We start from the raw sequence: 20,393 nt of genomic DNA on the forward strand, positions 1-20,393 counted from the left end.
TTCTTTTTTGATTGTGATTTGATTTGATATTTCTCGGCTTGCAGCGATCACGTAGATGAAACCCCATCTCGGCAGTCCCTGGATTACTTCTTTTTTCTTTCTGGTGAATATGTTATGTCCGTCACGCTCATCAACCCAAGTCTAAACCACCCCCAGCACACAAGATCAAAGGCACGAAGAGGACCTGAAATCCGATATCGAAGTAGATAATTTCAAAGCAAACAAGAAAGGCGCCTATACCTAACTCCATGAAATGCCCAGGGGATTTCGTTCGAAGAAGAAAAAAATAAGGAAAAGAAAAAACCGAAACCAAGCGTAACTTTTTCTCTCTAAACCACCTTCCTTCACCAACCCCTTCAGTTCCCATCAACCTCCATACCACCCTGCCCCTTCTCCAGGATCTCGACCTCGCCAGAATCCCGAGTCCAGTGCGCCTTCAACGCCACATGGAACTCGGAGCTCACGACGCCAAACATCTTCAATAACGTCGTCTGCCTCGAATCCAGGACCTCGCCCTCGCGACAGATGGGGAACGAGTCCTGCCCCTCGGTCAGCTCCAGCATGACCTTCCCCTTGACCAGACGCGTGGGGATGCCGAGTTTCCGCAGCTCGGGCTCGATGGTGTGGCTGATGGGCTCGTCCTGGTCGGCGGGGAGGTCGCCGCCGCGCGAGTAGACCAGGCCGTTGGGCAGGCTGAAGGAGCGGGTGCTGACGGTGCCGGCGCGCGCGAAGTCCAGCGGCCGGAAGTTCTCGAAGTATTCGATCACGGACTGCGGGTCGCGCGAGGTGAAGAGCAGACCGACGGCGCCGGTCAGGTACGGCGCCAGCTTGTACAGGTTCGTGGCGGCTTCGGATTCGGGGTTTTGGCCCAGAGCGACGGCCATGACTTTGGTTTTGCCGAAGAAGAGGCTGTAAATTGTTAGTGGTTTTTCTTTTTTCGTTTTTCTCCTCCTTGGTTCATGATGAGTTTCGAGGGCTGGGATTAAGGGAGAAGATCCTTTCGAATTCTCAAGGCCCCTCCATCCAATACCAAATGATCGATATACGAATGGAGAAAATCTTAAAGAATGTGACTGCGGGGCGTGGGAATGCAAATCCAACTCACCGGCTGTCGGCAAACTCAGTGCGCACATCCTTCAGGTAGGTGTTTCGCATGTTGTTCACATCGAAGACGAACAGATGCTCATATTTCTCGACGGCCTCGCGGATATTGGCATACAAGCGTCTCGTCTGTTCCTTGTGCGACTTCTTGGTGGTCTTCGACTCGTGGACGATCTTGGCACGCTTGGAGCGAGGCATTGTGAAAGGAGGTGTTTGCAAAGAGAGTCAGGGAATATAAAGGGTAAGAAATGAGATATTCAACCACCCGGAATGCTGGTGGAGGGGAAGTATATACAGCCGCGGAAAAAAAAGCAGAGGCTCGGAGAGATCGAAATACAATTATTTTTTTCTTCGCCGATAACAGCGGATTAACGTTGATGCGGGGCTTATCCGATCCGCACTCCCTCCCGCATGGGGAAATGAGCTGGCTTGACTTCTTCCTAGTTGGACTCTCTTCATTTCTTTCTTGCTGCTTCAGCATGGGCGCTGGATGCCTGTTTTCTATCCTGTTATCCTGAGATTTGGTCGTCCCCGCCAACAATGCTGGATTTCATGGATTACATCCAACTCGCCTTCGCCGAGGCGACGGAGTGGAATCGCGACAATTCATACTCCTCGCTCACGGCCACTGCGCAGTGTAGGTCAATTGAATCAGTTGGGCCTATCGAGAGCCTATCCTCCTATGATACATGTCTAACTTGTCTGCTATCCAGCGCTCCTTGACTTCACAACCCCCGAACGTCTGCGCGTCCACCTCTCATCCCTGTCCACCCCACATTTCGCAACGAGCTATACCCTCGGCACGGTAGGCTTGATCGATGGCTCCGTCTCGTATCTATACAGCACCGTGCCATTCGACAACACTCCCAGCCGGAGTGCGCTGATCCCTCTCCGTAAACTCGCCCCGGGATACCGCCAAGTCCAGGCCCCCGTTGCTCCCGTCGAGAACTGGGGATGGGACTCCATCCTCGACGGCGCGAACGCCCACAAGCACAGCAGCAACCACAATGCGTCTTCATCCACCCCCCTCGCTCAAAAGGCCACCCTGCTCAATGCCACCCTCCATCTTCCTCCCCCGACAACCCTCAATGCGCTCTTCCTCCGCCGCATCTCCCCGACCATGCAGCTCACCTTGGCCGTCTGCTCGACGCGAGGCCCGCCGCTCTCCAAATCCGCGCCGCAGGCCTCCCTCCTGACCCAACTGTCCCACGACACCGGCAAATACAGCAACGAGTACCTCTTCAGCACCGACAACGCGCTCTTCGGATGGCGCGGCCTGTGGAACTTCGGTCCCGACCCCCGCTCCTCCACCCGCGACGCTGCCTCGCCGCGTCTCTCGCTCCTCTCCGCCGGCGCTGAAGCATACTACTCCCCCGTCTCCTCGCTGATCGGGATGTCCACGGGGCTGCGCTTCAGCACGCTCCCAGCTGCCACGGACCTTCCGTCCTCCGTGACATCCACATCTCCATCCCCATCCACTTCTAGCCCACCCACTCCCTCTACCTCCTCTTCCCACACCCCCAGCAGCAGCAGCAGCACCAGCAACAACACCCACCCCATCTCCACCTTCCCCTACACCCTCACCCTCACCCTAACCCCCCTCACCGGCTCCCTCTCAACCACCTACTCCCTGCGCGCCTCTCCCAACCTCGCCTTCAGCTCCCGCTTCGGCTTCAACGTCTACAGCTGGGAAAGCGAAATGGTCGCGGGCTGCGAACTCTGGCGCCGCGGACCAACCCGCGACTCAGCCGATGACGGACTGGAATGGGCTCGTCGCAAAATGCGCACCTGGGAATCTCCCCCCGTCTCTGACTTTGACCCCATCGCCCGGGGCCCGGGCCATTCGCCATCACCGTCACCATCCCCGACCATCTCGAACATCCTGCCCGCAGGCGAGGACAAGAAGGAAGAAGAGGCGAACGGCTCAGTGCTGAAGATCCGGGTCGATCAGTCGTGGAATGTGCGGCTGTTGTGGGAGGGCAGGGTGAAGGAGTTGTTGGTTAGTGCGGGGGTGGGGTTGGGGCCGAGTTCGTTTTCGTCGTCTTCGGCGTGGTCGGGTGGTTCGGGACAGAGTGGTGGTGGAGGAGGGCCTGGGAAGTCGTATTGGAGGGGGGTCGGGGTGTCGGTGTTGTATTCTTCTTGAGAATACCTACTAGGGTCCTCGTTCGGGTAGGTAAGTAGGTAGGTGGGTGGGTTGGTGTTTGGATAGGGTATGATGTATATGATGGTATTTTTGTATATATAGATAATTAACTACTGTGTTCGGATAGAAGTAGAATATGAATCTCTACAGTTAAACCGTTGTGGATGAGAAGTAATGTAAGTTCATTAATTGCATTCATGGTATGGAAATTCTGAACTCGTATAACCATTTTAAGACATTTATACATGACTGAACGTTAGCTTGCCTGACGGCAAAGCCAGGGGATCCTGGCATAGACGGGGTCTCTATTTCAAGACCCGACTATCAGCCGGCGAATATCTGCTGGCAGGGTGGTGCTCATTTTAGTTATAAGGAAGTCCGACTTTTGTGTTGTCAAGTTTACAGACGGGCGTTGATGATGTCGACGACTGTCATTGAGTTAGCATTTCTCGGATCGAGAGAGACAACAGGCAGGAAAACTTACAGGCAGGCTTCAAGCTGGCACCGCCAACCAGGAAACCGTCGACGTCGGGCTCCTGGGCGAGCTCGCGGCAGTTCTTCTCGCTGACGGAGCCGCCGTAGATGACACGGGTGTTGTCGGAAGCCTCGGCGGAGATGGTCTCCTTCAGCCACTTGCGGATAGCGGCGTGGACCTCCTGGGCCTGCTGGGTGGTAGCGACCTTGCCGGTACCGATAGCCCTGGGGTTTTCAGTTAGCTCAAGCCGTTACACCGGTCTAAGCCTCTCGAGTGAGGTCTGTAGTAAGGTCTCGAGTGAGGCAAAGCACTCAAGGCAAGGCGACCACTTACCAGACGGGCTCGTAGGCGATGACCACCTTAGCCCACTGCTCCTTGGAGAGCTCCTTGGCGGCAGCGTTGAGCTGCTTGGTCACGACCTCGATGGTCTTGCCGGACTCACGCTCCTGTAGGGAAAAGACCAGGTTAGCACGACCTGCACCATTGCCCCTCTTTTTCCCGGTCCCACGTGAAACTTACCTCAAGAGTCTCACCGATGCAGAAAATAACGCTAACGCCGCCCTCAACGGCAGCCTTGACCTTGCGGGCAATGAACTAAGCCGTCGTTAGCACTGGCCCATCCAAATCAGTAAGCTAGTAAGTAGATCAAACATACTTCGTCGGACTCCTTCAGGATAACACGACGCTCGGAGTGTCCAATGATGGTCCAGTTGATCTTGGCGTCCTTGAGCTGGTCGACGGAGATCTCACCGGTGAAGGCACCGTTGGGCTTGTCGAAGACGTTCTGGGAAGCCACGCCGATGTTCTCGTTGGCGACCTGGCGAGCGAGAAGCAGGTAGAGAGAGGGAGGGGAGATGACGACCTCGGACGAGGGGTCGAGCTTAGCGTCATTGAGGTTCTTGATGATGCCGGTAACGCCCTCAACGGTACCGTTCCTGTGTTGAATCTATTAGCGAAAGGCCAGGGGGAGACACAGCCGCGAATAGCGCGTTTTTCCCTTTTTCAGGGGGGTAAGGAAGGGAGGGAGGAACTGCGGGGCAGTGCTGGAAAGCTCGTACATCTTGAAGTTACCACCGATGAAGAATTGACGAGGCATATTGGCGATGTGAGTGGGATGGAGTCGGAGAGACAGGTAGAGTGAAGGGAGGTTGGATTGGGATACTGGGAAGAAGGTTGGAGAGGAGGGAAACACGGCGGTTAAGAAGGAGAGGGAAGAAGGGAAGAGAAGAGAAGAGAGCAAGCGATGACGAAAAGAAAGCCCGCGTTTCCAGGCAGCGATGGTGGGGCGCAACGAGAAGGAAACTCTGGCGGGGCTTATCGATAAGTCACGCATGCGCTGTCACTGCGTCTTGCGAGATGACCTGTCTTCCTGAGAGGGGGAGGGTTTCAGTCTGAAGATCTTTATTTCTACGGCGGAGGAACCTTTCAATGTTCGTATCTCATTGCATCGCATTTTTTATTAGAGTGCCGAAAGTATACATGTCCGTCGTCCCATGACGTTATTCCTGTTTACCCACCAACCCAACCCCATCCGCGCCGGAAACCAACCAAGAAAGCTCCAAGATGAGGGAAATTAAAAAAGAAAAAAGATGAAAAAGGGAAAATAGGAAACAGTTACAGATCGTCTCGTAGATAGTACCCCCGAGGATAGTAAGGACCCCTCTCTCGCAGGGACATGCGTCGATCCAGGTAACGGGCCTCGTCAAGCCGGTCATCCAGCATTTGCGTCCGGTAGTCGACCAATTTCTCCCGGCGCTCGACTCTCGCTTCGCGGTCGTCCAGAATTCGGGTTCGAATGTCATTGCGGGCCCGCAGCCCGCGATACTTTTCGTCAAAGGCCACCATGTCGAGGTTGTCCGACGCGCTATGGATAATCTTCGGCCGATCCCGGGATGGTCGGGCGACTTCCCGAGCGTGAACCTTCGACAGCCGATTGCTGCTGTTTTTGCTCTCCGCCGGGACCACATCGATGTATCCGGCCGGGTACTTGGTGCGCCCGTTCCTGGCCTCCATGCCATTCTTGGAATGCTTTCGATAATGCGTTCGGTAAACTGGTTCTTGGCGTCGAGACTTGGACGAGTGTCGCCGAAAGAGACTTCCGCGCCAGGGTTGCCCCTTTCCGTGCAGGTCGGCATCGCCTTCATGTCCTTCTTCCTCCTCAGAGCCGTCGGTGATTGAGCTGACATCCTCGTCGTCAAAGATTATTGACTCGTCGTCGCCGATGCTGCTGGTTTCCGGCCCCCATTCTGGCTCCGCTTCTGGCGCGTTTGGGGCCCGAGGTATGGCTGCGTGGGTTGGGACAGCTCTGTGAGTTTGGATGCCGGCGTGAGCTGGAATGGTTCCATGACCGGGGATGCCTCCCTGGTGAGGAATGCCACCTTGACGAGGGATCTCTACCTGAGCAGGCATACCTCCTTGGGCGGTGTTGACCCGATGGGCAAAGTTCTCCTTCCCTGGGCATTGTTGATTTAAAGGCTGGCCAAACGGATTCTGGGCGGGGTTATGTCCTTGTGCCTGACGATGTGCGTTCATGTTCATATTCATGCCCGCGGGAAAGCCGCCCATGCCGTGTTGTAAGATCTCGATCTCCGGGCCTTTGCTAGGGACCGATTTGGCATTGTCATGAAACTGTGACTGCTGGTGGTGTGGCTGCTGGTGGACACCAGCCGCCATACCTTGTTGCAGCGGATTTTGGTGAGCCTGGTTCACCTGTGGTCGTGCACCTGCAAGGTTTGCTTGGGGATGGTTGAGTTGAGCATGTGGTGGCATTTGCTGCTGAAACTGTGGCGGTAGCTGCTGTTGAGCGGCGTGGTGAACCATCCCGGGTGTCTGCCCCTGCTGCATACCGGGCATTGCCCATGACGCGCTCTTCATGAAGTCTCGGTTCACTTGTTTCGGCTCATCACGAGCCAACAGCTCTTCCACATTAGTTGTGGGCTTGTCCTTGGCTGTGAACGGCAACCCCGAGTTCTCAGCTCCCATGTTAGGAGTCTTAGGGGTGAGGTTTGCCGTGTCCATGGGCTTTCTCATGAGGATGACGTCCATCGAGACGGTCTCGTAATCACCCCATCGAGAATTCTTCCCTTTGAAGGGCCTTTCTTCTTCGTTGACATAGACGCAGGTCCATTCGAACCGAGGGTCGCTTTGTCGGTGCTCGTTGATCAACTGATCCACATGTGTCCGCCTCGGCTTCTTCAATGCCTGGTACTGCTGCGCACTGGGCAGCTTCTTGCCTCGTCTCTGGACTATCTTGGCGAGGTCGAGTTGAGTCAAGTGCATTCTGGTTCTCTCGACATGACTCCACGTGGGCTTTTGGCCGGCAGGCACGTCGGCCTTGAAGAAAGTATATCCCACGTAGTGCGCCGGCACCCGTACCTCAAAGTCCTTGTGAGGGGTGAAGCTTCGGGTTTTCTGGTCATTGCCGGCAGCGAGATCGTTGACGTTCATACGAAGGCGGGCCATCTCGTCAGCCAGATGTGTGGGGTCGATGGGAGTAGAAGTTTGAGGATGAAAGACCCGAGGTGCCTCATTTGGATGAACGGTCGGATGACCGGGTGGATGATGCATGGGAGGGACTGGCGGCATCATGTCTTGATTGATGATCGCCATTTCTCCTCAAGAGATGACTCTCGGCGGCGAAACAGTAGGGCAACAACGGACGATGATATATGATATAAGGTACGGACGGATGCTAGGGATGTCTGATATCAAAAAGGTAAGGCAGCCCAAGTGGGTAAATATGTTGGTAACCGAGACAAAACAGACAATAACCGTGTTTGCAGGAAAACGTGGGAAACAAAGGGAGGGAAGAGCAGAAGGGGGGCAGATGCAGAGGGACCAGCTGCTTTTGAATGAACAAGAGTCATCGCAGGCGGCTGTTCAGCATGGAGTCATCCAGTCAGTGGGAGATGTTTCAGGACGTGAAGATCCCTGTACTTTCTGCCTTGCGATTTGGTTGACTAGTCGCCCAAGGATCCGAGAGGAGGTCAGAACTCAGGACGCCCGAGGGCCATGGAGGGTTGGAGCTATTGCCACGGCTGATTGGGTGGGCGAGCTCAGAAAAAAATGAAGCTCAAGCCGACGGGTCTGGGGTGAACGGGCAAAAAACCTCCCCAGTGCCCGTCAACACGAGGGAAAACAGGGCGCAGAAGGAGCCCGGGCATTACAGCGAGTGAGGCTATCAGTCAGAAGGGTTTATCGCGGTGGGATTTCCATTTTAGAATTTTTTTGATTTGCCCTTTGTAGCGCCCTCGAATGATGCATAGAAAGGCTTCAGCCGCGATCTAAGGGGGGGCGATGCGACGCGTGGGAGAGCCACCCTCCATCACTCGAACTGGAGAGGGGGGGGAGGATAGGCAAGGGGAAAGGCCAGGTTTACGCAGTCAGGAAAAAGAAAAGAAAAAGAGGGTACTGGGGCGGAAATGGCATCATCTTCCGATGCAGAGAAACAAGCACGCCCACGGTTTTACCCCGGCTGCATGTGGCCGATGGAGTTTCTTCTGTTCATGCAGTGAGGTTGTAGCCTAGCAGGCAGGTATCAGGTATCTTTGGAGTACCTAGTCAACCATCGACTCCAACCATGCGCCATTTTTCAGTCACAGCTGAAATTGACGGGCTGACGGCCGTTATTGGTCTGTTGTTGCAATCGGCGGTGCACCAAGACGCAGCCAAGACAGGCACCATCGCTTACTACGAGTCTGACAGGAGCCCTTAGCGCAGTCCGATGGGTTTTCACAGAATCGCTTGCCGTTCACTGCTATACGGTGCCCCGTTATCCTTCAGTACATGCAAAAATGCCGAAAGAACCTATCGCTTTGGATCTAGCGGTTCGTTAGCCTGTTGGGACTGGGTGAAGCCGGAGTGGGCCATGACTGCATGACATATTGAGGCGTCCACCAATATCGTTGAAATCCCGAACGATGACAGTAGCTCATGCTCCTGACGAGACGGCAGCATTCAATTCGATAAGGAAGATCGGCCCCAGTCGTCTGTCCAGCGAAAGCTGCTTCTCTCCAACGGGATTTCCCCGCATAATGACCCTGACTTCTGACCTGCTGATAGGCGGGGACTGTAGGAGTGTCGCTGGGCATGAGTCATAAACATTGCCTTGTCTTTCCCTAGATTAATGTTTCCTGCATTGCTTGCATCGGCCCTCCAATCGTTGAATGATGCTCCGTTGTGATCCTCTCCCGTCCCTCTTTTCGATAAGCCAATGGGTGTAAATCAACAGGCTAGTGAAAAAAAGGGTGATCATGCATAACAGAACTAGTCAGACTGTGAGGCCAAGGCTGTGGCAATGTCTGTGGCGCAGGGTACCACCGAGCCCATCGAAAGTGAGGTCACGGATGGTCCAGGCAGTGGCTGAGCATCGTATGCCTCAGCCACTTCCTTCCACATCTGAAGCTCCTTACCTCCTCAATCTTGTGACCATCGAGGCAGCCTTACCGAATTTTCCCAGCCTCAAAAGATCTGGATTCCTGATGACGCCCAGCTTACAGTTCTACAAGCAGGGTAGCTCTACTTGGACTGACATACTTGACGTCCTCAACAGATATGCCCACAAGATCTGTTCTATATGCCAAAAAGAAACTAATACTTAGTAGGGCAACCACAAGCCTGTGAGACCGCAGACCAGGGTATGTACGATATGTTTTGAGGGCAGATCACAGTGGTATTAACCGACCCTTAATGTGTCGGATAACGATATGGGCCCAATAATCAATTGAATCGAATGATTAATACCTTTATAGCCCGTCATCAGGATATCATTCCTCTCTAAGATTTGATTTCTTCGAACAATTAGGGATCTCTCGCCCAGAGGAAGGATTCCTGATGCATTCATCCAACTTAGTGCGGAAGTTACCCTCAATTCTCCAGCATACGAGGCTATCCATCCTAGCTTGTCAGCGAGACAGATTGGTACGGGAACTAGTCGGAGAGAATGGGCTGTCAGCAGAGTTAAAGCTAATACAGAGAGACGATTTTGACGCAAAATCCAGCCCAACACTAGAAGTGTTGCCCAAAGCCCACTTGTTGCCGGTCTCTTGAACAGTGATCCTCATCACCTCACTAGATGTGAAAGACCCTAACTTGTGATCGATTTCAGCCGGGTGTTCCGTGATTTGAGATGCGAGTGCTCGCCATTCTCACAGAATAGATCCAGATCACGGGGTTTCCGCAAATATCGCGCAGGAAAGCGATGCAGGCCGCCAGATCCTCGATATGGACGTGGTTTTAGAGTGTACCCATAAACGACACTGCATGCACCTGCGGTCTAAATCAGAAGCTGGAAAGATGAACAGTTAAATGGCCCACTTCCAAGACCAAAAATAGTCGGCGCCGTTATAGCGTAAGTGGTCACTCCATAAGCCTGACCGTCCTCGACCACGGCAAGGTCAGTGTCTGGTTGAGGGTACCTTTCGCGAGGTTCCCAATGAGTAAAGCATGAGGGTCGATGTACATCCCTGTATGGGCGATCTGCGATCACTTAGATTCGATGTTCCCGAAATTTTGATGTGATGGGCCTCTATCGGAAGCTGGAAATATACCTGACATCCGTTCAATGTCTCGCATCGGATGAGCTATATCCGACTTCCCAGTGAGCTGCTGAGATGCCCGGGTTCGGAAGTATCGCGACCCGATTCCTTTGCCATCCAGACCGCACGATAGGGCTAATTTGCCACGCCCGGCGAGTCAAGCTTTCGACGTCGCTGACCCACCAGGGAAGACTTGAGCGTTCTGATTTGCCAGAAGGGATCCATATTGCTGAGTAAGAGGCTCGATATCATTACCTCTCATGGCAGCGGTTTTTAACTTCATCTCACATTCCCAACTTTCACTGCCTTTTCATTGCTCCGATGACTCAGTACCTCCGGAGCCACCGGAGGCCTCAAGGTTGAGTCGAAACCAAGGCGACTTGTGGAGACCAGCTTCTCATGGATTGAGCCCTGCGCCACGTGCATCCCAGCGGATTCTTGACAAGATCAGGAATGCAAGCATCAACGAGAGAAAGGAAGCGGGCGGCCGATCGCGAAGCCCAACGGATCAATCGCGCTCGAACCAAGGAATATATTGAGCAATTGGAGAGAACCATCGAAAGTTTCGTCGGTCAGAATGGCAGCCAACTCGTGGAAGAAAATTATAGAAAACAACGCAAGCAGTTGAGTGACTTGCAAGGTACATTGAAGAAGATAGCCCGCATCGCGGACAATGCCGCCAACCAAGAAACGGTTCCCTCCCCCGATGAATCGGCTGAAGGTAGCAAGTCACAAAGCGTCCAGCGGAAGCTGTCTCCGTACAATTATCTAGGGGAGTCCGATGCCCCTAGCAGCAGTATTACGGGCTATATCCCTGCCCCACAGACAAGCCTTCATCCGGATGACTTCTTTGGGATGGACTTCAACTGTAGCGACCGTGAGAGGAACTATCTTTTGATGCTTGGGAGCGCATTCAACCTAATTGGAGGGAGCTCTGGTTATAATGTATTTGCTGGCACGTCTCCAACAGCAGATGACGACCTTTGCATTCGTGCCGTTGTGGATGGTTGGGACGCTGCAAAAGACAGACATTCATTTGATCCTGGATGGAGGCTTCTCTTTGCTGTTGACCAGGGCCTTATCTATAGAGCTGATGCGAGCACGAGAGTTGCCATGCTACGAATAATGAGGTCTTTGCTGCTCGTGCGTGATAGAATCACTGATACCGGTTTCAAAATGCTAACTTGTACCCATTAGCAAAAGTCAGGCTCCAATTATGGGGTGCAGTCTGCCGTCCCTGAGTACATGCGTGCAAGGTACATCCATTCTCGACACGCTTCCCGAGAATCCTGCTTCTGATAGATGATCCAGCCATATCCAGACTACTATTCCGCATGCCCCATTCCTTGACTATTTTCCGCTGTGAGTTAACGCAACCATGTGTCCGTAGATAGCTCTAGTCTAGAAGAACTCACATATGGCAGTCCGCAATTTCGCGATTACTGGATTCTGGAGGGTATTGACTACGCGTCCGAGAGCTGCGCGGTCGAATTTATTACGAGAATCCACTTCGCGTGGCCGTTCGAAATTAGAGATGTCTTTTTAAAAGAGGTTTCAACTGGAAACTACCTCTTCTCGCACGAGTTCAGCAAGAGATACCATGATCCCGAGTGCTGGGATTTTAATAATCTTAGAGTGCCTATGCAGCTCTTGAATTCCAATCCAACAACTATCGACCCTCAACTTGGAACAGCAGATGACTTGTTGTCTTTCTTCGAACCCGGCATTGAGGAGATTTGATTATCCGCCGATTTCAGCCGAATTCCAAGGACTTATGTTATGTAACAAGGAAGCAAAATCAGATGTATAACAAAGTTGTTGCTTCTTCAAATCACAAGTTTACTTTTTGTGCAAGAGCACCTGTGGAATATCCCTCTTTGCCGGTGGACTTTTCAAGAATTCCCTCAACTCTGTATGGAACGTGGATTCCCATTCGCCATCGTGTGAAGGTGACCAACCAATTTGGCGGCCGATAGTTGCCTTCGTTCGAGCACTGAGAGAGATATAACGTAAGTAAGAGTTCTTTGCCAAGGTGGGAAAGAGGCAGAAAATACTTTGAAGAAAAGGCCAACTCCGCGCGAGATGGATTTCCAAACGCCCATTTATCGCCAGCCAGTTGAAGACTGATTGTTTTAACCTCCGCCGACTTGAACAGACCGAGCTCAAAACCCGCTTTTGCAAGCCGTTCAGAGAACTCGAAGTGGGTATGTTCTCCCGTTTCGCAGAAGTATATGCCTCGACGGCCGGATGGAATAGGGGTGTCCTCTATGATCTTTTGAACCAAGACCACAAAAAGAGTCGATAGGTCTTCAATATGAACATGACTCCAAACTGTCTGGCCAGTTTCCACAACGCTGCAGCCCCCATCTTTCAGGGCATCCGCGATCAACGACGGTAGCTGAATAGAATAGCGGTTGATAGGGCCGGATCCGAGCCCAAAGATTGTGGGCGCCATGACAATATAGGTTGTCACGTCCCATGCTTCGCCGGTTTCTACTACCGCAATATCGGTCGTCCTCTGAAGATAGACCTCGCAAGACTCCCGGTACTTTTCGTACGAGAAGATATCTTCCTCGTCGGAGAACAAATTAGTATTCACATACCCGGCTGTATGGGGACGATCGCTGAGGTTTGAAGTTCCTGAAATCTGGAAATAGTGAACTTTCGTCCTGGACTTCTGGCGTCGGCGACCTTGGCCGGTAATCAAGGCCTTTGCGGAGGCAGTATGCCAGCCGGCTCCTGCATGAATGATAACTGTGGTTTCTTTTCAGTACATAGAACCGCGGTTGGAGTGGTATGCTCAACGCACTGTCATATTCTTCGCCGACTTGTTCGAGTCGTTCTAGCTCATCAAAGCTCTTGAACATGACAGGAGAAACTCCAAGCTTCGTCACTATTTCTGCTTGCACCTCTGTTCGAACTAATGCCGATATGTGAAGGCTCGTCGCCCATTGCTCCTTGGTGCGAAGAAGGTTGGACAGTATCGATCCGCCACTGTTAATCTGATTAACGAGCTAGTCTTTACCATCAGGGCTATATCTGTTGACTTACATGTAGCCAGAAGCTCCGGTGATAAAGATTGATTTGTTAGTCATTTTGCGTAGATCCGAGTGAAAAACGGTAGAGTTAGAGTTGAGAAGAGGGAAGTGCCGTTCGTGGCGTCTCCCACATTTATACTCTTCCATGGCATGCTCAAATAAGAGGAGCTGGCATGCCATGATGCGCGGTTTTGGACATCGAAATTCCAACACTACGATTGATGGCGCCCCACTTCCTGCCTCTGTTGAGGTGCGAGTCAGAGTATCGACGTCGCATTGCCGATTCGAATCCGCCTCCCGGCTATGGTTTGCCAAATGGATTCGCTTGAGTATAGTCAGGATCATGCACGATTGGGCGCGATCCAGATCTTATGCATTTATGCATAATGTACTTTGCCTCCGGTTCTTGTCGACCTCATCCGTGGCGATCAGCACCGCGACAAGTAGAGACACGATAATGATGATATCGAAAAGCTATCAATCCATCACATTACCCATTTGATGGAATAATGAAAATAATCCATTACTGAATTCTGCTGTGCCTGATTTACTTGGTCTTCCACCGTTATCGGACAACATTTTATGTCTTTTTTTATTTGGTTTAGCAAGAGGTTCTTAATAGCGTACATCATATTTGAGCAAAAACCATGCCTACCATTTAACACATCATTCAATTCGTCTCTCCTTTCCCAAACAGCTTTTCGAGACCGGTCCAAAAAGACCGTCACCAACATGAGCCGCAAAGCATTTCCCTCCAGCTCGGGACAGAGCTCACGCGCATCCAAGTATCCCAAATACTTCGCATATGAAGCCTCATTATCCCCCTTGCACCAGTTATTGTACAGATACTGCACAATAACCTTCTGCCAGACCATGAACGACTCCATTTCCGGCTGATGCGCCAGATCCAGCACTTGCTCCTTCGTCACTCGAATGACGGGAACATCTTCACCCGTGATTTCATGCGCAAGAACAACATAGTACCGCTGTTGTATGACGTGCTCCCCATACGCGAACACGTACTGATTCAGAGTCCTCGGATAAAAAATGATAGACGCCAAGAAACGCTCGATATCTGCGATGGCAGTTGTCGCACAGGGCATTTTTCCGTCCCCGGTGAAAAAGTGCGGCCCATGAGCGCAGCACGGTCGAGCTTACCGGATGGCGGGATGAGTGTCGATGGTTGTGTATGAGACACGCTCTTTTTTTCTGTTCTATAATTTTGTTTCTGGAGAGAATTTACATCAACATCCGATGTGGTGTAATGGTTAACATCGCCGTCTCTCACACGGCAGCTCGGGGTTCGATTCCCCGCATCGGAATAACCACATTTACATTTCTTTTTGTTTTTGAGACCAAGTCTCTTGGTGGCTAAGAGAGCGAGGGAGAGGGGGATAGGTGGTTGTGGTCGTTGTGGTCTTCGGTAATTCTGTTAGGTAGGGGTATTTTTTTGTGCCGAGTCAGCGACTATTAATTATCCTCATAGATACGGTAAGAGATACATGCTTCGCTCACTCAATCGCGAATCATGATATTATTAGGAGAAGCGACTACAGCTCATGCGTAGGTATATATTCGAATGTGAGCTGTGACTGGACAGACATTCGTAGTTTGCGATTCATCAATTCATAACCCTAAACCGTTGGCCCAGGGTGATAGGATGTCTAAGTCCGAGTGTCTCGTCCGTTATACCCCATAGGTCTTTGTCTTCTTTCTACAGTCTATGTAGCGTTGTGTCGGCGGAAAATGTTCAGTATAGAGGAGGTAGTTAGTAGTTTGTCGACGCTTTCACAGATATGCTTCTCATGTGGTTTGCACAACAGTACCACCGAATTCTACTATTAGTAGTAATCACTTCAAATATGACCAAATACGTTGCTGATATTAGCAACGTATTTCTATTAGTGTAGGTATTATAATAAATGTTACTAGCGATAAACACACAACACCGAGGCTAAATTTCTCAGGGCGCCAGGGCACCATTCCAACGCAACTGTCCTACCCGGTGTTAATGAATCTTATTTCCGAGACGAGCAAGATGAATCATAATGATGTGGAATCCTTCTGGAAGGATTAATCCATCTGCAGGCATCTCAATACATCGCCCATGCTGATTACGGAATGGGCTGCTGTTGCATTGCACATGGCTAAGCTTGGCGCATGGATCTCGGCTACTGAACCCTCAATTGGGGGGCTTGGGAAAGTTTCCATGAAATTGGGTTGGCTGGATGCTGCTCTGGAGTTGGTTAGGCCTAGGCTTGGTGCTCGTATTGGCGGCCGCCGAAGGAATATGATTATAAATAAAAAGGTTATTGTTCTTGACTGTACTACCCAGAATCCATCCATCCGGTAAGTTATTGCAGGGGAGGCGGCTTTAATGCGACTACAACTTTTAATTTGTACCTGGACCAGACGAAAGAAGTCTCCCTTATCATGGTAGAGAGCTTTGATGGGCTAGAACGATTTGACTTGATACATTTCCACATTTTTCCCACACCTGTCCGCCTGGCTGCCTTCTAGTCATACTCCTTTCCAATGCCGGCCAAACTGCCCCTATCCCTCTGTGAGATGGTATGTGAAGCATAAGAAATGACGTATTCGCTTATATTTTCTCACCTGAGCCTTGGTTCTCTGCCTCTCACGTAATTGTCTTATTATGTGGCCGGCTAGCTTCGGAGGTATGAGACATTGTAATCCACGAGACCACCTGAAGTAATTATCCAATCACTGCAATCGAAGTTAATATAAACAAGATAAAATAGATGTCGAGCATCTCGCCAGCCTTGCCTATATGGCATGACCCTTGGTCCTTGCTAAAGGGAAACCGCCTCCGTTTTCCTTTGTCTTTTTTTTTTTCTTGCTACAGGCGGCGAGGTTCGAGAATATTCGATTCCAGGCAGAATTAATATATTTATAAATTAGTGATCCATATAATAGGTCGTAAGATTCAGGCGATATAATTGGTTAAGCTAAACCATATCTTCGGCCAATGCAACCCCAATCATCCGTCTCCACTACACATCTCCCGAACCACCTACCGCGCCTTCGTATTCTACTTTCTCTATACTCCTACATCGTATTCTCCAGGCAGCAGAATCCAGTTCCAAGACTCTGACCAGACTCTGACCAAGTCCAAGCACGACAATGGGCCGCGGAAATTATATCGCGAGGCTATTGAGCAGAAAACCATCCGGAAGGATGCATCAGTGTCTTGTGCGGCTGACACTGATTACGACTTTATAATCTCACAGAGCATTCGTGACGTTGAAGTGTGAATAGGATTTGGCGGAAGGATTCGAAGGAATGCAGGGAGAATTGATCATTGGTCCGGCGGGTATCTGTCGGCGCCTTTATATACGATTCAGCCCCCAATTGGGGGCGCTGGATGAAGTGTATCAGATCGCTCGGGACCTGCACTTCCCACGTGTGATTCACCATCTTGCAGCTCAGTCGCGTGGTGACCCACCTCGTGGACTGATACGATGATGTAGCCTAGGGGGTGGCTCGGTGTTGATAGGATACACCGCTGGGATCAGTCAGAGGAGGACTCCTGAAGTATATAAAAGGGGTGAGCAGCCAGAGCAATATCACCCATCTATCTCATCAATTCACTCGTTCTCTAGCATTGCAATCACTCCTTACCTCTGCCACAATGCGTTACATGATTCTCAGCAGCCTGGCCACTGCGGCCACGGCAGTCACCGTGATCGACCGGGACTTTGTCGTGCTTGGAGGCGGATCCAGCGGCACCTACGCGGCCGTACAGCTGGTGGACCGTAACCAGTCCGTCGTCGTGGTCGAGAAGCAGGGCCGACTGGGAGGAGCCACGCTCACCTACTACGACCCCAGCACCAAGAAGCCGTTCGACTACGGCGTGCAGTTCTTCAACCCCCTTGACGTGGTCACCGAGTACTTCGAGCGCCTGGGCATCTCGACCGGAGCCACTTCAGCCAGCGGCACCAGCGTCTTCGCCGACTTCGCCGAGGGCATCCTCCTGCCCAACCTCACCTACACCTACGGCGCCGACTACGACCGCGAGCTCGAGAAATACCCCTACCTGGCATCGGGCTACCACCTGCCTGACGACATCCCAGAGGACCTCCTCCTGCCGTGGGTCGAGTACATCGAGAAGCACAACCTCACCACCTCCGCCATTGGCAGCTTCCGCCAGCCCAACCCAGCTGGCAACCCGCTGCAGCGTCTGGCCGTCCACGAATTCAACGGCCTCAACCGCGTCATGGTCGACGAGCTGAACGGCCACGCCATCCACCAGACCGACGGCGACAACAGCGCCATCTACACCAAGGCCACCAGCATCATCGGGTCCGACAACCTCCTCCTCAACGCCACCATCTCCTCCGCCAACCGCACCGACTCCGGCATCCAACTCCACATCTCCACCCCCGACGGCGACTCGCTGATCCGCGCCAAACAGCTCCTCGTCGCCGCGCCTCCGGACGCTTCCAACCTCTCCCCTCTCTCCCTCGACTCCCGCGAGAAGTCGACTCTCAGCGAAATCGCCGGCTACCCGTTCTACGTCGGCATCGTCTCCAACACCGGCCTGCCCGACGACTACAGCTTCAAGAACGTCGGCGCGAAGACGCAGTACCACGTGCCGGACCTCCCCTTCGTCGTGACAATCACCGCCTCGCCTCACATCCCCGGCGTCTTCTCCTACGCCTACAGCTCGCTGAAGGAGCTGACGCAGTCCGAGGTCCAGGACGCTGTCACCGAGGCCATTGAGAACCTGCGCGCCCAGCTGACCAACAAGGGCAGCGACACCGACGCGGTGCCCAAGTACCTGGAGTTCCGGGACGTCGGGCCCTTCCACCCCGAGCAGAGCGCGGATGCCATCAGAAACGGCTTCTGGAAGGATATGTATGCCCTGCAGGGGTACCGCAACACTTGGTACATCTCGGGGCTGTTTGTGCTGAACTCCGCCCAGCTGTGGAATAATACCCAGGCGCTGCTGCCGGAGATTATTGATGCGGCGCAGAAGTTGGAGTAGAAGATGAGGGGTTGGTTTAGACATTCTTTTTCTTCATTTCGTCATTTCCTTCTCTCTTTCCCTCTTTATCTCTTTCTCAGTCTCATGCCCCTCGCTCTTTTTTTTTTTGAATGGCTTTTGTACCTCATAGACAGTTTTTGGTTATAGATTTTACTGTGTCAACTCGTTATTCATCTCAATCGAAATTAGATCCTATCAGACCTCGTACTCTATACAATAAATACAGAGGCGTACAGATGAATTCATGATTTCGGCTCGTAGTACCTAGATACCCTCGTTGTATTTAACTAGTAGGCTGACGAAGTACCTGTCCCGGCAAAGCAACATCTCTTGGGAGTCAAGACCACCCCTATTGACGTATGGGCCGTGACTAAATCTCGAAGCACTCGATTGAATGGTCTCAGATGTTAAACAGGGTGATCTTTCGAATATTCGTTAATTTTGTTTGTCTAACAATCAATTAAAAGTAATGTATTTTAACCTACTAGCCCATTCACCCGCTTCATTGCGAAATGAGGACCACTAATCTAATTCAATACATTAACATCCCCTTTCATTGACTTACAAAGAACATCTCAGTGGGTGGTTAATATCTCCTCAAGAACTCATCCTCGTTTCCAGACCCAACTCGCGAACAAAGCAACAGCACCAAGTGTAACAGTGAACTTGACCAGATATTCTACGGGCATGTTGCTCATCCGCAGGGATACGGTGGTCTTTTTCGCCGGCGGATCTTCCTTTTGATCGTCTCCCTGGGGTTGCCAGTCTTCCACACCGATAGAATCCAGTGCCTCTGCTAGTCTGTTGGCATTTTTATACGCGTGCTTGGTCCAACATTGCTAGATAATAGGCCCCAGCCAAACGTCCGCGGTCCTGGGAAGGTTCTCCCTCCGTGGCCATATGGCTCGAGTCGCATCCAGTGGGAGGTCTTTGAAAAGATCAAACCCGCACTGCTCTCCCGTCACGACCTCGTAGATCACCACGCCCAGTTGTCCGATATCCGTGTGGATGGAATACCCGTTGTCATCGACGGTTTCCATGTCAGTGTGGAGGGCCAGGATTGTCGATTCGGTGAAGTCGCAAAACTTGACCGACAGGTCTGTGTGGAGAAGGAAATTGCGAGTGGCGATGTCAGCGACAATCACTGAATGAGTGTGGATACGGGACAAAGCACGAGCCATCTCTTGGAACCACGAGAGCTGGAGGGATCTTGGGGGCCGGTGCGTTTTCAGGTAAGAGCGTAGATCTCCATTCGCCATGAGTGCAAGGTGGATGGTAGCGGGCGAGAACCCTGTGCAGGGCACAACGCCACCACATTGTCCTAGGCGCCGATAGATGTCTTGTTCTCTTTGAATCACCTCGATATTTGCCTCCACGTCGTCGTCGGGGCTGCTTCGGTATCTAAGTGGCATTTTGATGGCCATTTGTTCGTGAAGTATTACTACTCCAGATCCGCCGTAACCAAGGAGTCGCTCTCCGGGGATAGGTCTGCCGTCTAGGTCCATGAACGGGGAGGACATCCTCTTGATGGTGAGTAATTAGAAATGGCACATAGGCAGAATGCTCAATCTTAACGACAGTACAAAACTAAGTAGTGAGTGAGTGGACTTGAAATAAATACAACCTGAACCAACGGGTCCTCCACACTTCCAGGGACGGGCTAACCGTATTTGGATTAGCGCCCAATATCAAGTCTCCATCTTCCAGCGGTCTATGCCTCTAAGCCTCTCAACAAATCAGTTTCTTTCTTTCTCTCTCCGAGGGATCAAAATTAATGCAGTTCTTTTGCGCTGCGCCCACACAGTCTGGAAACCGAGCCGGAGTCTTGTGTCTCTGCAAACACATGTTTGGGGACCCGGGAGGAACAGGTTGTGGAGATAATACGCCCAACGCCCTCGTGGATCGGGAGCGCGAAGGTCTGCCGGACAGTGGTCTGTCTCCTGCTTCTACTTGGAAGACTGCTTTGAGGAATGGCTGGGGAATGTGGGATGGTTGGTTTTCTTGTATATGTAGAGTAGATGGAGAAATTGCTGTCAAGTTGGACTTGAAGTGGAAGTCGAAGCAACGCAGCTTGGTTTAAATCTTCCATGGT

General features: G+C 51.9%; 10 protein-coding genes and 1 non-coding gene across 11 annotated transcripts; 4 read left to right on the forward strand and 7 right to left on the reverse strand.

The window, feature by feature from the left end:
- Positions 1 to 5: 5 nt before the first annotated feature.
- Positions 6 to 1,411, reverse strand: P170DRAFT_440579 (ribosome assembly factor MRT4). The gene is made up of 2 exons (XM_024850111.1): positions 1,106 to 1,411; positions 6 to 909 (listed from the first exon to the last, which is right to left on the reverse strand). Exons 1-2 carry the CDS (start codon positions 1,297 to 1,299, stop codon positions 357 to 359), a joined length of 747 nt encoding a protein of 248 aa, XP_024699569.1. The 5' UTR covers positions 1,300 to 1,411; the 3' UTR covers positions 6 to 356.
- Positions 1,412 to 1,582: 171 nt separating this feature from the next.
- Positions 1,583 to 3,377, forward strand: P170DRAFT_467985 (mitochondrial distribution and morphology protein 10; the record flags this gene model as incomplete). The annotated part of the gene is made up of 3 exons (XM_024852514.1): positions 1,583 to 1,738; positions 1,815 to 3,100; positions 3,372 to 3,377. Exons 1-3 carry the CDS (start codon positions 1,642 to 1,644, stop codon positions 3,375 to 3,377), a joined length of 1,389 nt encoding a protein of 462 aa, XP_024699570.1. The 5' UTR covers positions 1,583 to 1,641.
- A 266-nt stretch (positions 3,378 to 3,643) lies between these two features.
- On the reverse strand, positions 3,644 to 4,909 carry P170DRAFT_467986 (triose-phosphate isomerase TPI1; the record flags this gene model as incomplete). Its single annotated transcript, XM_024852515.1, has 6 exons — positions 4,778 to 4,909; positions 4,375 to 4,654; positions 4,239 to 4,313; positions 4,053 to 4,165; positions 3,729 to 3,943; positions 3,644 to 3,672 (listed from the first exon to the last, which is right to left on the reverse strand). The coding sequence occupies exons 1-6, from the start codon at positions 4,813 to 4,815 to the stop codon at positions 3,644 to 3,646; spliced, it is 750 nt and encodes a 249-aa protein (XP_024699571.1). The 5' UTR covers positions 4,816 to 4,909.
- Positions 4,910 to 5,142: 233 nt separating this feature from the next.
- On the reverse strand, positions 5,143 to 7,434 carry P170DRAFT_440581 (uncharacterized protein). Its single transcript, XM_024850112.1, has one exon. It carries the CDS (start codon positions 7,305 to 7,307, stop codon positions 5,334 to 5,336), a length of 1,974 nt encoding a protein of 657 aa, XP_024699572.1. The 5' UTR covers positions 7,308 to 7,434; the 3' UTR covers positions 5,143 to 5,333.
- Positions 7,435 to 9,518: 2,084 nt separating this feature from the next.
- P170DRAFT_440583 (uncharacterized protein) lies at positions 9,519 to 10,218 on the reverse strand. Its single transcript, XM_024850113.1, has one exon. It carries the CDS (start codon positions 9,779 to 9,781, stop codon positions 9,623 to 9,625), a length of 159 nt encoding a protein of 52 aa, XP_024699573.1. The 5' UTR covers positions 9,782 to 10,218; the 3' UTR covers positions 9,519 to 9,622.
- A 490-nt stretch (positions 10,219 to 10,708) lies between these two features.
- On the forward strand, positions 10,709 to 11,995 carry P170DRAFT_480036 (uncharacterized protein; the record flags this gene model as incomplete). Its single annotated transcript, XM_024853750.1, has 4 exons — positions 10,709 to 11,398; positions 11,453 to 11,511; positions 11,567 to 11,617; positions 11,680 to 11,995. The coding sequence occupies 4 exons, from the start codon at positions 10,709 to 10,711 to the stop codon at positions 11,993 to 11,995; spliced, it is 1,116 nt and encodes a 371-aa protein (XP_024699574.1).
- A 99-nt stretch (positions 11,996 to 12,094) lies between these two features.
- Positions 12,095 to 13,353, reverse strand: P170DRAFT_416766 (NAD dependent epimerase/dehydratase family protein; the record flags this gene model as incomplete). The annotated part of the gene is made up of 4 exons (XM_024847140.1): positions 12,095 to 12,248; positions 12,310 to 13,009; positions 13,065 to 13,249; positions 13,307 to 13,353. 4 exons carry the CDS (start codon positions 13,348 to 13,350, stop codon positions 12,095 to 12,097), a joined length of 1,083 nt encoding a protein of 360 aa, XP_024699575.1.
- Positions 13,354 to 13,908: 555 nt separating this feature from the next.
- On the reverse strand, positions 13,909 to 14,396 carry P170DRAFT_430177 (uncharacterized protein; the record flags this gene model as incomplete). Its single annotated transcript, XM_024847936.1, has 2 exons — positions 13,909 to 13,944; positions 14,016 to 14,396. The coding sequence occupies 2 exons, from the start codon at positions 14,394 to 14,396 to the stop codon at positions 13,909 to 13,911; spliced, it is 417 nt and encodes a 138-aa protein (XP_024699576.1).
- A 147-nt stretch (positions 14,397 to 14,543) lies between these two features.
- P170DRAFT_t191 lies at positions 14,544 to 14,615 on the forward strand. Its single transcript has one exon. It is a non-coding gene; the product is annotated as a tRNA-Glu (tRNA).
- Positions 14,616 to 16,729: 2,114 nt separating this feature from the next.
- On the forward strand, positions 16,730 to 18,429 carry P170DRAFT_282809 (FAD/NAD(P)-binding domain-containing protein). The gene is made up of 2 exons (XM_024843196.1): positions 16,730 to 16,861; positions 16,917 to 18,429. Exon 2 carries the CDS (start codon positions 16,946 to 16,948, stop codon positions 18,299 to 18,301), a length of 1,356 nt encoding a protein of 451 aa, XP_024699577.1. The 5' UTR covers positions 16,730 to 16,861; positions 16,917 to 16,945; the 3' UTR covers positions 18,302 to 18,429.
- A 422-nt stretch (positions 18,430 to 18,851) lies between these two features.
- Positions 18,852 to 19,876, reverse strand: P170DRAFT_440584 (uncharacterized protein). The gene has a single exon (XM_024850114.1). It carries the CDS (start codon positions 19,723 to 19,725, stop codon positions 19,141 to 19,143), a length of 585 nt encoding a protein of 194 aa, XP_024699578.1. The 5' UTR covers positions 19,726 to 19,876; the 3' UTR covers positions 18,852 to 19,140.
- Between the last annotated feature and the right edge of the window lie 517 nt (positions 19,877 to 20,393).

This window comes from Aspergillus steynii (genome assembly GCF_002849105.1).
Source record: "Aspergillus steynii IBT 23096 chromosome Unknown P170scaffold_9, whole genome shotgun sequence".
Taxonomy (NCBI): domain Eukaryota; kingdom Fungi; phylum Ascomycota; class Eurotiomycetes; order Eurotiales; family Aspergillaceae; genus Aspergillus; species Aspergillus steynii.